Source organism: Lipotes vexillifer, unplaced genomic scaffold (genome assembly GCF_000442215.2).
Source record: "Lipotes vexillifer unplaced genomic scaffold, Lipotes_vexillifer_v1.1 scaffold811, whole genome shotgun sequence".
Lineage (NCBI taxonomy): Eukaryota > Metazoa > Chordata > Mammalia > Artiodactyla > Lipotidae > Lipotes > Lipotes vexillifer.
This window is the reverse complement of record NW_006775554.1, coordinates 1,200,073-1,216,971: the sequence shown is the minus strand read 5'-3', so window position 1 is coordinate 1,216,971 and position 16,899 is coordinate 1,200,073. Positions and strand designations below refer to the sequence as shown.

The window sequence follows — 16,899 nt, the reverse complement described above, 5'->3', positions numbered from 1 at the left end:
TATATATATATATATATATATATATATATATATATATATATATATATATATATGTATATATATATATATATGTATATGTATATGTATATATATATTTTATTTCCATAATCCTTTTATTTAATTTTAAGAGGATCTTTTATAATGATTCAAAACATTTGAGTTTCAGCAGTTCCTTTCACTTTACCTTATTTTCATTCCAAATACATTTTTATTCTAGACTTGCCACAGTCAAATAATGAGTGTCCCCAGTGGCTCTAACCTAGGCCAATATATGGTAGGATTTAATTTTAGTGGCTTTATAGGTTGACTCTTTGAAACCCAGAAAGAGCCCTGGAAATGGGTGCTAGGTAATTTGTCTTCTAGCTGTGCCTCACCTCTCTACCAGCCTTGGGCAGCTCACTTCTCTGGGCCTCAGCCGCCATCTCTTTAGTGATAGTGTGGGCTGGGCAGTCTACTAATGAAACTGCACAACTGGGATGGGATTTGAACCCAGCCAGAACTCAGATTGGGACTTGAACGCACGGGCTGGGACTCAAACCCACTGTCTTTTTTTTTTATATCATTATTATTAATTAATTAGTTTATTTTCAGCTGCATTGGGTCTTCGTTGTTGTGCACCAGCTTTCTCTAGTTGTGGAGAGCGGGGGCTACTCTTGGTTGCGGTGCACGGTCTTCTCCTGTTGTAGAGCACGGGCACTAGGTGTGCGGGCTCCAGTAGTTGTGGCATGCAGGCTCAGTAATTGTGGCTTGCAGGCTCCCGAGCACAGGTTCAGTAGTTGTGGCGCACGGGATTAGTTGCTCTGCGGCATGTGGGATCTTCCCGGACCAGGGCTCGAACCCGTGTCCCCTGCATTGGCAGGCAGATTCTTAACGACTGCGCCACCAGGGAAGTCCCAAACCCACTGCCTTTTAATTAAAATCAATCACCTGGTGCCAGGACTTACTGAAGCTCAGGTTCATTATGTCTCTGCACAGAAGGAGTTCAGCAAGAGGCAAAGTGATAGACAAGAAGTAGATTTATTAATATAGGATGGCTCTGAGGGATACAAGTGTGCAGGCAAGGCGGCTCTGCCCCGAGAACTAAGTGGGAAAACAGATTTATTTAGAGAGATATACATTCCAAAGGTAGAATGTCTCAAAAGGTGACAGCAGTCCTGAAATATGGGGTGGTTAGTTTTTATGGGTTGGGTGATTTCATAGGCTAACGAGTGGGAGGATTATTCCAGCTATTTTGGGGAAGGAGCAGAGATTTCCAGAAACTGGGCCACTGCTCACTTTCTGGCCTTTTATGGTCAGCCTCTGAACGGTCATGGCACCTGTGGGTGTGTCGTTCAGCTAATGTATTACAATGAGCGTATACTGAAGTTCAAGGTCTAGTGGAAGTCAAATCTTACACCATCTTGGGCCTAATCGGTTCTAACCAGTTTATGTCGTATTCTCAACAGCTGTGTCATTCTCTAAAGGTTACGTCTTGCCGCCTTCCCTCCTGTCTCACCAAGTCCCTTCCAGCTCTGTAATTCCCTTTCCTTTTTCAGTACCTAGGCTCCTGGACCACAGAAAAAGTTAAAGGCAGAGTCATTGAAATACTCTTCAGTTGGACAGTCTGGTTTCCAGAAGACATCAAGATCCGAGATGCTTACCAGATGCTGAAGAAACAAGGTCTCACTACCATTACTTACGTTGCATGCCCTTTTCACAGTAGTTGTTCCTTCTTGCTTTTTTGTACACTTTGTTAGTTTGGGGTGAAAGCTGGAGATCTTGTGTCCTGTAGATACAACAATAGAGGCCGACACAGTAATTTTGATCCCTGGAAATGGGCAGACGGTTCCTCCGGGTTGACGGGACTTGAGCTAGGTTTGAGATGGTTGTTGCTGTAGTTACCCTCACTATGCCAGGTTCCAGATTCCTCTAGTGTTAGCTTGTGTTGAGGGTGGAGGCTGACTTGCTAGAGCGTTTCTCTCAGTATCTGCTCTACTCTCAGCTTTGGGTCTTCCTCTTGCTCTACACCTCAGAGGGGGTCTTATTCCATCGCCTTTCCTGACAGTAGACCCTTACTACTTGTTCCTCAGTGCCCGTAGCCTGATGGTGGTGGTGCTGGTTCTGCTGTGAGTAAGCCTCAGTCTCAGGCAGGCATGTGTCCCTGGTCTTGGTGGGACCTATTTGTGATGCTGTCCCATCCCGACTCAGGTCTGGGCCGGGACACGTTGCTGCCCCTCCCCCAGGGGCACAGGCTTTTCTTTTCTTTTTTTTCCAGCTGCAGTAGGTTTTCACCACTGTTCTAAGGACAACAGGTTTGGTGTCCTTCCCCCAGCAGTGTGAGGCTTTTCTGTCGCGAGAGAAGGATTTCAGTGGGCCATGAGGCCTTTCCCATTCTCTTTTTGTGAGGCCTTTGGAGAATGAGCCTATTCCTCTCGTGTTGTGAGCCCCAGAGTGTGTCCTGTGTAGAAGCTGGGAGTCCATGTTCCTTTTCTCTTGGGCTCTGTGGGAGGAGCCTGGATTCAGCATGGACTATTTTTCTCCCTGTCGCACGCACTCACTTAACATTTTTAGGAGTATTAGGGATTCTACACTAATTTCTGGGCTCTGGGAGGTTGTATACCTGCATAAAATGATCAGTATTTGTATAGTGTAAGGCCCGTTGACCACTAGCCTTACGGTCCGGTTCTGCTCTGATTTAGTTGGCTCTGACCTCCCCAACTTTGTACTGGTTCCATGGATTCTCCCAAGGGAGGATGCAGAGCCTTGATCATACCCTGGGTGTATCTCTGTAAGATCATTGACAGTGTTTTCCTGGTGGGACATCAGGAACCAGGGGTTTCCGGGCTTTATACTGGATCCTGCTAAAGTCAATGGGTACCTATATCCGTATATTCATGAGCTGTTGCATGTTTTAGGAATCATAAAGCAAGACCCTAAACTACCAGTGGATAAAATCTTGCCCCCACCTTCTCCCTGGCCCAAGAGCTCCATCTTTGATGCCGATGAAGAAAAGTCAAAGGTAAGGAGTTTCTCCCTGACCTTGGTGGTCTTCCTGGAGCCTGACCAGACCCCTTTTTTTTTTTTTTTTTTGAATTTTTGAATTTTTGAATTTTATTTTATTTACCTTTTTATACAGCAGGTTCTTATTTGTTGTCCATTTTATACATATTAGTGTATATATCTCAATCCCAATCTCCCAATTCATCCCACCCCCGCAGATCCCTTCTTTTAGGGACTCTCTTGCAATGTCCCCTGACCCCGAACCAAAGTGTGGGAGAGTGTGGGGAGGTGGGTTTTGAGTTCCCTGTGGAGCAGGGAGAGGTAGCTGAAGGTCTGGATGTTTTCTTTGTGGATAGGCCAAATAATAAGTGTCCTGTTCTTTATATCTTTCACTTTATCCGTTCAGTGTTCCTGAGGGAAAGGAGGTATGGAAGGGTAACCCTAGTGGGTAACGTGGGTGGTCGGTCATATCCAGAGTGTGGTGTCGGGGAAGGAGAGTGGGCAGTACCGAATTGGTTGTATGTTGGCTCAGATCTTTTTAGTGTCAGTACGCGTGATCTCACCCATTTTCCCTCCATTTTTGTCTCCCAGAACTGTTGCTCCTCAGACATCAGTAAGGACAGGGAAGGGAAAAGCAAGGTGGTCCAAACCTAGGCCAAGACCCAGGGATAACTCCAGGGTGCCCCTGAAAGGTGGCAGTGCTTTTGGTCATTAGCGTTCTTGGTCCCTCACAAGGTCTGGGGAGTGTAGAACCAGGAAGACTCCAGTCCGAGGATGGGTCTCTCCTGGTACCCCTCTGCCTTCCAACTGCAACTGTCAGCTGTACTCTTCCCTTGGATCTAGGTGCTCACTGTGGGCAGAATGAGCAGGGCTGTGCTGGGTTCTGGGCGGCTTTCCCTCTGGCTCCTCTCCTACGGGTGCTTCACCATTGCAGAGGGTGGGAGGAACAGGGGAGGAGGTGTGGCATGGACTTCTGAGAAGGGTAGTCTTGTGTCAGCTGCTTAGACTCTCTGGCACTCAGTATCTCCACCTGTCCTGCCACCCATCCAACAAAGAGTGAGTGACTCCTATACCTTTTGGGAATAATGTGGACGAGATCGCCAAGGTCTGTCACATCATAGTATGCGGTCCAAGACAGCCTTGGCACTGTTGACATTATGGGCCAGTTAGCTTTCTTGTTGGAGGTCGTTAGGCACTGTAGGATAGAGTGTGTACAGTATCCCTCTACCCGCTAGATGCCAGGAGTACCCCCAGTTGTGACAACCGAAAATGTCTGCGGACTTTGCCAGAGGTTCCCTGGGGACATCCACCTCCCTACCCCATGCAAAAACCCGTGGTCTGTGGGGATGGTCATAATCCTTAGGTTACTGTGTCGTTGTGAGGATTTGGTAAGGTAATGCGTATAGAATGTGCGAGCTGTTATTAGTGCAGATTCTGCTATTGCTGGTGCTATCGGTCTGGGCCGTTTGACACAGAGGGAATTGGTTTCACCTAGTCCTGTTCCCTCTTCAGCTTCTGACAAGGCTTCTGAAGAGCAACCATCCTGAGGATCTTCAGGCTGCAAACCGGCTGATCAAGAATTTGGTCAAGGAGGTGGGCATTTTCCAGGGAGTTCTGCAGAAGCAGCACTTGACAGGGGCTGGACAGTGTATATGTGTGTGTGTGCTTGAGGATGTGGGTACACAGTTGTCTGGGAGAAGGGATGGCCGCCTAGCCCTGAACCGGGGAACAGCTGTGGGCTTCCTGAAGGGCAGCGAGGTGGTGACTGGAAGCAGAAACTGCTGTGTGTTTCTCTAGTACTTCTGTCTAGGAACTCAAAGCATTTCACAGACACCAGTTCCCGTCCCAGTGACCGGTATTGGTGTGGATAGAATCCAGGTTTGGGAATTTCTTTTCCAGAGGGATTAAGGCTGGTGGTACAAAGGAGTAGTCCCAGCTCCCCAAACTGCATTGTCTGTCCCAGGAATTCCGGGCCTTGAGCATCTTCTCTACCTGCTGAGTGAACACTCCATTCAGTCTGTGTTTTGGTGGCTTCCCTGAGCTCTCCACAGTGCAGCGCCCCTTTCCCGGCGCTTGTTCAGGCTTTCTTCAGAGCTTCTACTCCCTCACTTCATCCTCTTTCTCCCAAAAGGAGCAAGAAAAATCAGAAAAGGTGTCCAAGAGAGTCAGTGCTGTGGAGGAGGTACGGAGCCACGTGAAGGTGCTGCAGGAAATGCTGAGCATGTACCGCAGGCCAGGGCAGGCCCCGCCAGACCAGGCAGCCTTGCAGGTACTCTTTTTAAAACTAAATTTCAGGTGGCACTGAGTATCACTGACATACTAGGAATACAAATATATTTCAAGAATTCATCATACAATCAAAATATATGTCCCTCACCCGCCCCCAACTTCCTCATTCCCTTCCCTTCTGTTCCTGCCTCTCTCCCCATCCCCAGGCAACCACTGATTTGTTTTCTGTTCTGATTAGTATATATTTCCTAGACTCTTATATAAATGGAATGATACAGTATTACACTTTTTTTTTTTTGGTCTGGCTTCTCTTCTCCCCCTTGGCGTTATTATTTGAGACCCGAGACCCATTCTTTTTTTTTTGGCTGCACCGCTTGGCACGTGGGGTCTCAGTTCCCTGACCAGGGATCAAACCCATGGCCCCTGCTTTGAGAGCATGGAGTCTTTTTTTTCTTTTCGATTGCAAAGCAGTGTTCATTATTATTATTATCATTTGTAACATTTTTATTGGAGTATAATTGCTTTACAATGGTGTGTTAGTTTCTGCTACATAACAAAGGGAGTCAGTTATATGTATACATATATCCCCATATCCCCTCCCTCTTGCGTCTCTCTCCCACCCTCCCTATCCCACCCCTCTAGGTGGTCACAAAGCACTGAGCTGATCTTCCTGTGCTATGCTGGGGAGCGCAGAGTCTTAACCACTGGACCGCCAGGGAGGTCCCAGTAGTTTATTCCTTTTTACTGCTGAGTGGTACTCCATTGTATGCATATACCACCATATGTATATCCATTCATCTGTTGATGGATATTTGGGTTGTTTCCAGCTTTGGGTGATTATGAATTAACCTGCTGTAAACGGTTGCATACAGGATTTTGCGTGAACATACACTTTCCTTTCTCTTGGGTAAATGCCTCGACGTGGGATTGCTAGGTCATATGCTACATGTATAGTTAACTCTTTAAGAAACTGGCAAACTATTTTCCAGAGTGTTTGTATCATTTTGTACTTCTGAAAGCAGTGTAGAGATTTCCCATTTCTTCACATTTACACATCTTGAGATCTTTCTTTTTTTATAACACACTTACTGAGAATTTATATAACAAGCTCTGTTTTGTAGGTAGTGTATGAGAGGTGTGAAAAGCTGCGGCCCACCCTGTTCCGGCTGGCAAGCGATACCACTGATGATGACGATGCGCTCGGTATGATCTTTTTTTTCTTTAATTTAAAAAAATATATATATTTATTTTTGGCTGTGTTGGGTCTTTGTTGCTGTGTGCGGGCTTTCTCCGGTTGGGGCGAGTAGGGGCTACTCCTCGTTGTGTTGCTCAGGCTTCTCATTGTGGTGGCTTCTCTTGTTGTGGAGCACAGGCTCTAGGCGTGCGGGCTTCAGTAGTTGTGGCTCGCAGGCTCTAGAGCGCAGGCTCAATAGCTGTGGCGCACGGGTTTAGTTGCTCTGCAGCATGTGGGATCTTCCCAGACCAGGGGTTGAACCTGTGTCCCCTGCATTCGCAGGCAGATTCTTAACCCCTGCACCACCAGGGAAGTCCCTTGGTACAGTCTTATTCTTTAGGCATAGACAGCACCCAAGAGTGCAGGACAGACGTGGGGCTTCCTGCCGTGCTGCTGACGCAGAAACAAGACAGTGGCCCCTAGGTGTTATGGTGCTTGGGCTTGGGGAGGGCGTGGCTTGAGTTGATTGTTCTAATTTCCAGAGGAATCTACTACGTTTGAGCAAGAAATGAGCCACAAGTCTGAAAGCAAAGAAAAGGGTGGAAATTTACCATGTAGATTGGGTGTGAAGGGGATAGAAGAAAGGGTGGCTACAATTGAAGGCTTGAAGAAAGGCTGAACATTCTCAGAGGTCTGAGAAACAGCTGCGAGGGGCTCCTTGGAAGGTTTCACACCCAAAGTGCCTTCAGGGGCTGGGTGGGGAGTCTAAGTGGGGATACCAAGTGGAAGGCACAGGGGAGAACTGTTAATCCTGTACACAGGTATTGAAACGTTTAAAACTCTTTTATTTTATGGAAAATCTCAAAACACATAAAAGGGATTTATTCTATCCCCATGTACTCTTCACCTTTTGTTAATAATTACCAACTCATGACCAGTCTTTTGATCTTGTTTTATCTGTACTGCTTTCTCCCTCCATCTTCCCCCCTACATCCCCAATTCTATTTTTTTAAATTTTAATTAGATCTGGCACCTTATTAGATGTCTGTTCTATGACTGTCTATGCATTTACTTTTATTTATTTACTTGCTTATTTTTATAGGATCTTAGTTCCCCGACCAGGGATCAAACCCATGCCCCCTGTAGTGGAAGCGCAGAGTCTTAACCTCTGGGCCACCGGGGAAGTCCTCCCAATTCTATTTTTAAGCAAATTCCAAACATTTCAAAGTAACCAGTCAGTGTTCAGATTTTCCTGCGCATTTTTCCCTCTAATCATTCCTTGTTGACCCTCCTTCTTTTTTTAAAGTTTGTTATAAATCAGTATCAAAAAGAAAAACCACGCTTTGTAATTGGTTGATATTTAAGTCCCTTTTAATGGATAGCCCCCGTTCTTTTTTACTTCATGCATGAAAAACATGTCCTTTGACTTGCAGAGTTTCTCTTGGTCTCAATTTTCTGATGGCATCTCCCATGGTATTTAATGTTTCTCTGTTCCTGAGATTTCTGAAATTCCTGCTTTCTTATAAATTGGATCAGGAGGCTTGTTCAGATTCAGGTTCAAATGGCAGGGCGTGTGCTGGGGAGCAAGAATGCTTCACAGGTGATGTGAAGAGGCCCATGGTATCTGGTTTTCTGGGTTTTATGTGATGTAATTATTGTCTAAACCCGTTATTTCCTCTGGTTGCAATGAAGTCAGAGGTCACAAAATTTAAATTTTAATCACCTTGCACATGCCAAATAAAATACTTTGCCAGGTGAATTCAACCCCGTGTTAGTTCACAACTTCCATCCAGTTTAAAAATTGACAGGAAATGAATAGTTGGTCGCTCTTGCAGTGCTTTCCTAGTACCGTGGCCTGCAGTGTTATACATAGCCCCTGGCCCTGTTGCTGTTCTGTCTCTCTCCTAGGAGAGGCTTTCTTGCAGGTAAAACAGATCATGAGATACTCTTGACATTTTTGAAATCCACTGCGTATTTTATACTTACAGGATGTTTCAATTTGGATGTCAGATTTTCATCAGGAATACTTGATCTGTACTTAGATTTTATAAAATTTACAGGTGAAAAAGTAGATTCGTGTACCAACTTGTTTCCTACATGCTTCCCAATAACTGAATAAAGTACCAAAAATTTTTTTAATATTTGCATCCACATTGACAAAGTAGCTTTAAGTTTTGAATTAAAATTAAAGTTTTAGTTCCTCACTTGAAAGACCCATATTTCAAGTGTTGGCCATCATATTGGACAGTACAGACAGAGAAAGTGAAAAAATTTGGTTCCTCCTACATCCTGCGAAGAAAGTGTTGAGGTTCAGGGATTGAGTGACTGGGTGTGCCAGGGGACTGAGCTCGCGATCTGGGGGCAGGAGGCGTGGATATACTGAACCTGGTAGAGCCGTGTGACAGCTGCTTTGTGGAGTGGCTTAAAAAAGACTGAGATTGTTGGTAGCTAGACCAGGGGATTCTGATTTTTCTCTCATTCTTCAGCGGAGGTTCTCCAGGCAAATGACCTCCTCACCCAGGGAGTTCTGCTGTACAAACAGGTGATGGAGGGCCGTGTCACCTTTGGGAGCACAGTGGTCAGCTCTTTGGGAGACATACCTGTCTCCAGAGGTATGTGCAGAGAGCCTCTCCCACCCTCTGCCGGGGGCAGCCTGCAAACACCGGGAAAGAAATGGGTCCCTGAACGCTCTGGGTTATGGTATAGAAATGAGAGAGCAGGTCCTCTTTTCCCTTTCCCTTGAGAATTGGTTTTATATAGCCAGGCTCTGCCCCACGTGCCGTCACGGGTTGACTGCTAGGCTGGAACTAGCTTTGGCTGTAAACAGAAGCAGTGGCTGTACCGTGCCCAGGTTTGGATTGCACCTCTCATGAGTGCTTACTTACGGGAGCTCACACCAAAAAAAATATGACCACCTTCAGGTGTTTCCTAGTGCCAGTAGCTAAATCGGAATCATCTGGAGCACTGGTTAAAATGCAGATTCCTGGACCTTCTGAATCAAGACTACTTAGAGCTGGGACCCGCATTTTTATCAAGCACTCGAGATGATTCTGATTCAGTGTGGTCACAACCTCAAAGGCCTCTGACCTGGAGCAGTCAGCTCTGCTGCTATCCAGGTTGAATGGACCGTTAGAGGATTCTGTGTTTACTGGGGTGGGAAGGCAGTTCCTCTTGTCACCTTGTATTTCAGATGCCACTCAAGGCTGTAAGTCAAGCCAGTCAGCTGAGGTGGAAGGTTCCTCTGGGGTGTGCTTAAGGGTGGGGTGATGTGATGTCTTTTGATTGGGAGGAGGCCTGAGGGAAACTGATAACCTTTAAGTGGAGACTTTGCTCTTATGCTGACTGACTTATTTTCCTAACTGTCTGTTTTCTAGTCTTTCAGAATCCAACAGGCTGCATGAAGAACTGCCCCCTGATTGACTTGGAGGTGGACAGTGGATCCAAGCAGGCTGGGACTGTGGCGCCGTCTTTACTGCATCAGGACCTGGCAGCCTTAGGTGAGGGTGCTGTTTAGGGGCAGAAGGCACAGAATGGTCCTGATTCCCAGGGAGAGAGTAAGCCCATTCCCCCTGGTGAGAATGTGCCTGTTTTTAGAAGGAATTGGGTATACTGGGAAGTTCAGAGAGGTCCTCCTTGTACTCAGTTTCAGATTTGCCATGAATGAGTTGAATGACTTTGGGTAATTTGTTTTGTCTAGGCTTTCTAAATGTTCTAGAAAGGATGATGGTATCAGTCTCCAATTCATATCAGGTAGAGCTACTGATGTGCATCTCACTCTGTTCCTTCTTTACAGGGATCAGTGATGGCCCAGTTACCAAAAAGGTAAGGAAGCTCTTCCTAGGGACCAGAGAGGAGAGGGGAAGTCCCTCAAACCTACCTTCACGAGGGCAGCACTGCCTGGGGGAGGGTGGAGGGCTACAGCATAGCCTGGTGGCACTGTGGACTCGGAGGTCCAAAGCCTCTTCCAAGCCTCTGCTGTCTGGCTTGAACCCCTGGAGGAGTTTTGCTCCCCTTCTTCCCTACCCTTTTCTGTTGTATCCAGGCTCCTGCTTTACTAAAGGTCTGCTGAGGAGTCATGTCCTCTTGACCTTTCTCCACCTGCCCCAGGAAATGTAGTAAGCCTGGGCTTTGGGGTCAGCAGAACTATGCCACGATGTCACGATGGCTCATAGTCACTCATGCCCTGGCCTTACTTTAGCCATTCCTGGTTTTGACAGGTTGCGAGTCAGAACTGCGGTCAGGAAAAGAGGAACCCTACCACCAGCACACTGCCGGGTGGTGGTGTTCAGAGCCCTTCTGCAGAAAGGAACTTGCTGGATCTCCTCTCCCCACAGCCGTCTCTGGGGCCTCTGTGAGTCTCGTGGGCAAGGAGAGTAGAAGAGTGGCTCGGGTGTGCAGTGCTCGCTCACTGCGCGAGGCCACGCGGCGGGGCCCAGGGATGCTGCTCTCCCTGAAGGGTCGCCTCCTTTCTGTCGGAGTTCAGTGTGTGCTGCTCCTTTTATTCCGCATCCTAAGTCAGGAAAGTACACGTTTGGCCAGGACCTCCAAAACGCGGTTTAAGGAGCAACAGCAGTAGATGATGATGATGTTCTTTGTCTTTATAGGTTGTTTTTTTTTGTTTTTTTCCTGATTTCAGTGTAATTTGAAGCAAAGTTTGATTACTAGAGAAATAGATAATATAGAAAGGCCCAAATATCACTCTCTAAAGACAGTGTTGAATGGTCCTTCTTTGCTTTTTTTCTACACATGTAGTAATGTGTTAGTGTGGCTTATTTTTACACAAATGAGATTATAATTTACAAACTGTACTCCACTGCGGTTTTTTATATCACACATCTTGGATACATTTTCATCAATTTATGTAAACTTGCCTCATTCTAATAGTTGAATAATAATTCATATACATATAATATATATATTTAATCATTTCCCTCTTGTGGATATTTACATAGCTTCCAGGTTGGAGGAACCTGGAGTGTTTCTATAGTACAGATTTATAAAAGTAGAGGTGCTCTTAGATATGAGTATAAACATATTTTCATAGATCCTGTCCCTTTGCCTCTGGCAAGGCTGGAACACTTTGCCCTCCCCCAAACAGCCTGAGAGCCTGTGTCCCTGGTGGAGACCACAGAGCTGGGTGGAAATGGAGATGTGCTGGGAGGTCATTCTCGTTAGTACCCGTAGGGGGTTTCTTCCTAGTTTACTGTTTATAACCACTTGACATGGGGTCAGTAATAATTCTAATTTTGGTGGGTTACTTACGTCTGGAGTTTGGTTTTCCATAAATGTTTTTGATTTGTATTCCAAATGGACAAAATCATGAAGTATGAATGAAGTGGTCAGTGTAACTTGTGCTGTCATCTTCCTAGCTTATGTCACGCTGGTCATCATGTATGGGAAACTTCGTCTGACTGAGTTACTTGTTGTCAGAGACTGCCTGACAACTACAACATTAATTACTTTATTGGGTCCTTATTGTATGCACACATTCCGCTCATTTAATTCTTGTAACAGCCTATGAGATAGGTACTAAACTGTTTCTATTTTACAGTAAGAAAACTGAGGCATGGGTTAGATTACTTGTCTAAAGTCATACACCCGTAAAATATATACATACACACATATACACATACATATATATTTATTTTCTTCCCCTTATTTTTCACAAAACCTAATCAGATTCCTGGAATTCTCTACAGTTTTTGCCAGTCTTGATATTATTTCTTTGCAGGAATTATATTCCGCAGAAAAGTATCCCCAGGGAAGTGCCACCAGGTACTAAGTCCTCTCCAGGTTGGTCCTGGGAGGCTGGCCCATTGGCTTCTTCTCCGTCTTCCCAGAATACACCTCTGGCTCAAGTGTTTGTCCCTTTGGAGTCTGTTAAGCCCAGTAAGTACAGTTTCACCCTTTTTTTTCCCCTTTCTGGTAGATGCCCAGCTTTATCCACTCCGGATTGGTATGGGTGGCTCTTAAACTGGGGAAGATGAGCGGGGGAGAGATACTGCCTGGGGACAGGATAAGGCGGGTGGCCCATGTCGCTTAGCTAATACTTTTTTTAGTTTTCTCTGTCTTGGAGTTGACACTGAAGGATATTGGCAGGCGGAATTTAATTAGGGGCCTTGAATCCACTTATGGAGATGATCTTCATTTGGAATTCAAGAAGGGAATGTTCAGTGTGATCTGAAATAACTCAGAAGAGGTGGAATTAGAAAGAAAGGAAGAATTTGACTGGTGATCCTCTTCCTTTCTAATGATCCTCATTAAAGCAGGAAAAGTAGCTATTAACCTCCCTTACAAAGAAAAGGAAACGAAAGGCCCAGCTAAGTAAGGTGAGACTGCCTGTGGTCAGCACACTGGTATGTGAGCGGGAAACAACTGGGGTCTTTAGATCTAGGGCCTGGGCCCCTTCCTTGGGCACAGGGCCTTCCTGTGGCTCAGTGTGGTGAGCTCAGATTACAGAGGGCCCTGGAACCAGGCAGAGGAAATAAAGTCAGCAGTGGGGGCCCTTTGCATACTTACTTTATTAATTTTTATTTAAACATAATAAATGTTCATTGTTAATTTCCTGGTTTTGATAATGGCACTGTAGTTATATATAATGTTAACATTTGAGGGAGCTGGGTGAAGGGTACATGGGAATTCTTTGTGTTTTTGTAACTTTTTGTAAATCTGAAATTATTAAAAAACAAAATTAAAAACAAAATTCAATATAGTTTTAGAAAAGATAGAATAGAGCAGAAAATTAAAATCATCTGTACCATTACCACCCAGAGATGCAAGTTCTGTTAATGTCTTGATGTATTTTCCTGTTTTATCCATGTACGTATGTTTAGTAAATTGTCACCATAGTATATATACTGTTTTATATCCTGCTTTATTTAATATTTTAAGCTGTAGCATTGTTTCATGCCCTTATTCTTCAAAACCTTGATTTTTTTAAAAATGAATTCATTCTTATGGCACTAACATGTACTGTAACTCATTTATTCAGTTTCTTTCTGAAGGATAATTTGTTTCCAGTTGTTTACTGTTATAAACAGTGTTACAGTGAACACCCATTGCAAAAAATGGAGATCCATTTTTGAAACTTTCCTGATTATTTCATTAGGATATATGCTTAAAAGTGGAAATGCTGGGTGTGGACATTTAAAATTTTGATCTTAGGGCTTCCCTGGTGGCACAGTGGTTGAGAGTCTGCCTGCCAATGCAGGGGACACGGGTTCGTGCCCCGGTCTGGGAGGATCCCACATGCCGTGGAGCGGCTGGGCCCGTGAGCCATGGCCGCTGAGCCTGCGCATCCGGAGCCTGTGCTCCGCAGTGGGAGAGACCACAACAGTGAGAGGCCCGCGTACCGCCAAAAAAAAAGAAAAAAGAAAAAAGAATTAACTGCTAACGAATATGAGGTTTGTTTTGGAGGTGCTAAAAATGTTCTAAAACAAAAAAAAAAAAAAAAAAAAAAAAAAAAAAAAATTTTGATCTTTGTTACCAAGTTCCTTCCTGGAAGGGTTGCCTTTTTCCCCATAACCTCACCTCCATACCTCATGAGTATTTTCAGTCTTTTAAATCTCCGACAGTTTCATTGTTAAGCTATATTTTTATAATGTGCATTTTGATAAGTGATGTTTGGCATGAAATAAGGATCTTCATTAAAATTTTTTCCAGTTGGTTAGCAAGCTGCCTGCCATTTATTGAATCAGCCAGTGATTTTCAAATATATGCCCTTGACATGTTAAATTCTCATATTTGGGTCTGTTCTGCATGCTGTTTTCAATTGCAATTTCATACATATCTGAGTATTTGTTAACGCAAATAGCCCTACTCTCCCTTCTTTTTTAATGGTTAGTCTAACGTATCTTTTCCCAAAATTAACTTACGAATCATTTCTTAGCTAAACTAGAACAATCCCTTTAATATTTCCAAGACCTAATTAATTTGAAGAGATCTACTGTCTTTATAGTTTTGTAAAATTAAATATAAGAGTTGTTATGTGTATGTAGTCATACGAGAGAAACCAGAAGGATATAGGCCCAGATGTTAGCAGTGCTTATTTCTGGGGAGTATTAAGGGTGTTTTTTATTTTCTCTTTTAAGGTATCCTGTGTTTTCTATAGTGTTCATACATTATTTTAATCGTAATCATTTCTTGCTCAAAAAAATGTTTGTTTTTTTTTCTTAAACTGATACTGGATGGTTGGATGGAGGGGAGAGATCAGTTTGGAATGTCACAGGAGTCCAGCTAGAGGTGACGAGACTTGGATTATGGTGGTGCAGAGGGTTAATTCCAGAGGGTTAATTCCTGGAGAAGCAACAGGATTTGGTGATAGGTGCACATCTCTTTGAAGCATGGCTGCTCTTTCAGGGGAGTCTGTAACAGTGCTCATCCTTTTGGTCGGGTCCTTCTCTACCAGGCAACCTGCCTCCTCTTATCGTGTATGACCGGAATGGATTCAGAATTCTGCTCCACTTTTCCCAGACTGGGGCCCCTGGCCACCCAGAGGTACAGGTGCTACTGTTGACCATGATGAGCACGGCCACCCAGCCTGTCTGGGACATCATGTTTCAAGTAGCTGTGCCAAAGGTGAGTCAGCGGCTGGCCCGCTCCTTTGAATTTTTCAATAAAGGCTATCATTTTTGAGCACCAGGTCCTTTGCTGGGATGTTATCTATTAGGTGGAAGGGCTAGAATCTTCACTCAAAGTAGGTTAAGATAAAATGGGAGTTTTGTTGGCTCATTTAACTGAGGATCCCTGAACGTCTGACTTCAGATATGGCTGGATTCAGGTAAATTCTTAAACAGTTCCTTAAGGATCTGTCACTTTCCATCTCTTGACTTTGTTTTTCCTCTCTGGACCCTGTTCTCTCATAGACTCCCTCCACCGAGCAGGAAAATGGTTACCAGCAGCTCCAGAGTTACATGGTCCTTATCGCTTTTTATCTCAGAAGGAAACTCTCTCCCCTGACATGAGGCATGCATATCGATTACCTAAGGAAGGGCTAGGATTGGCCTTGTTGGTATTACTTGCATACCTTGGACCAGTAAGGGGTTAAGGGGTATGAGGTACTCTGGCCAAGTTGCATGTTATGTTTTTTTTCTCGAGGGTAGTAGCTCCCCACAGATTAACAGCCATACCAGAATCACAAGAAATGGGCAAGGGGCCTGTCCTGAAAGGAAGGATTCAAAGCAGACAGAAATAAACTATGTGTTTTCTAATACTCATGGTAATTTTGTAGGGCATGTGCTATTATTACCTCTATATTATAAATTAAATTATCAATCCAAGGTTCAGAAAAGTTAAATATTTTGCCCCAAATCACAGAGATAGTAAGAGGCAGAGTTAGAATCCAACTCAGGATATGCTCTCACTCTTCATGCTGCCTCTCAGAAGCCAACCTTTGATCACACAACTTCAGCTACATTCCATGTATGAGTGGAAGGGTTTTTGGATCCTTTCATCAGTTGGTGGGGTGGAGGCCAGGCTCTCCTGTTCACCTGATCTCCCTCATTAAAGCTGTAGTTTGTTAGGAATGAGTTATATGTTGGATTCTTCTTCCCCCCAATAGTCAATGAGAGTGAAACTACAGCCAGCGTCCAGCTCCAAGCTTCCTGCTTTCAGTCCTTTGATGCCTCCAGCAGTGATCTCTCAGATGCTGCTGCTTGACAATCCACACAAAGTATGTTCTGGTGTCTGTGGTAGCAGGGAAATGGGGGCCCCTGAACTCTAGGGAGGCAGCTGGGCAGGTGGAGAGAGGTATATTGAGGTCTTGCTTTGGTTGGGATGGTGGTAGAATGTCCCTTGCCAGAGTCCATTTTCCTTTGGGGCTTACTGAAAGATCTGTGACCAGATTGTCATAGCTGGGGACCAAGGGAGTGGTCTCTCTCTAATCCCATGGAATCCTCTGAAAGGGTGAGGCCAGTCTGTCCTCTCAGCTGGTCTCCAGGACTGCAGAAGCGTGGGAGGACTCCCAGGATGTAAGCCTAGCTCCCTTTGTGTTTGTAGTCCCAGAGGGTCAAGGCCAAGGTATGCCTGTCATACAGTTGCTTGAAGCCCTCACTTGGGTGGAGTTAACATACATATACTGTTACTTGGTGACTACGGGGTGGGTAAAGGCTTTTACTCTGGGCCTGTCTCTGTGTTCACTCCCCACTAATATAACATCTTTTATCTTTGCTCAGGAGCCCATCCGGTTACGGTATAAGCTGACATTCAACCAGGGTGGACAGCCTTTCAGCGAAGTAGGAGAAGTGAAAGACTTTCCAGACCTGGCAGTCTTGGGTGCAGCCTAACTCCTCACTGGACAGACCCTGCCATTCAAGCTTAGGCCAGTGTTACTTTCGCTGTCTAGATAGGACTAATCACAGTGATTTAGTGCAGAGTGCCAAGAGTTCTATCCTGACATCAGGCTCTGGATGCCAACCTCTGACTTATTCTGCAGTGTGTGTGTGTGTGTGTGTGTGTGTGTGTGTGTGTGTGTGTGTGTGTGTGTGTGGCCCGGGGGCTGAGGGCCAGGGATGTGGGCA

The 16,899-nt window shown here is 45.0% G+C and overlaps 1 protein-coding gene across 1 annotated transcript in view; it reads left to right on the top strand.

Moving 5' to 3' along the window:
* Positions 1 to 16,665, top strand: part of GGA2 (golgi associated, gamma adaptin ear containing, ARF binding protein 2) — a 27,376-nt gene extending 10,711 nt beyond the window's left edge. The window contains exons 5-17 of the mRNA XM_007449982.1: positions 1,536 to 1,659; positions 2,895 to 2,998; positions 4,492 to 4,572; positions 5,111 to 5,248; positions 6,330 to 6,411; positions 8,869 to 8,994; positions 9,757 to 9,879; positions 10,176 to 10,204; positions 10,600 to 10,733; positions 12,114 to 12,271; positions 14,790 to 14,959; positions 15,942 to 16,052; positions 16,555 to 16,665. Coding sequence (XP_007450044.1) covers positions 1,536 to 1,659; positions 2,895 to 2,998; positions 4,492 to 4,572; positions 5,111 to 5,248; positions 6,330 to 6,411; positions 8,869 to 8,994; positions 9,757 to 9,879; positions 10,176 to 10,204; positions 10,600 to 10,733; positions 12,114 to 12,271; positions 14,790 to 14,959; positions 15,942 to 16,052; positions 16,555 to 16,665 — 1,491 coding nt within the window. The remainder of the gene's footprint in view (positions 1 to 1,535; positions 1,660 to 2,894; positions 2,999 to 4,491; positions 4,573 to 5,110; positions 5,249 to 6,329; positions 6,412 to 8,868; positions 8,995 to 9,756; positions 9,880 to 10,175; positions 10,205 to 10,599; positions 10,734 to 12,113; positions 12,272 to 14,789; positions 14,960 to 15,941; positions 16,053 to 16,554) is intronic.
* Positions 16,666 to 16,899: the final 234 nt, after the last annotated feature.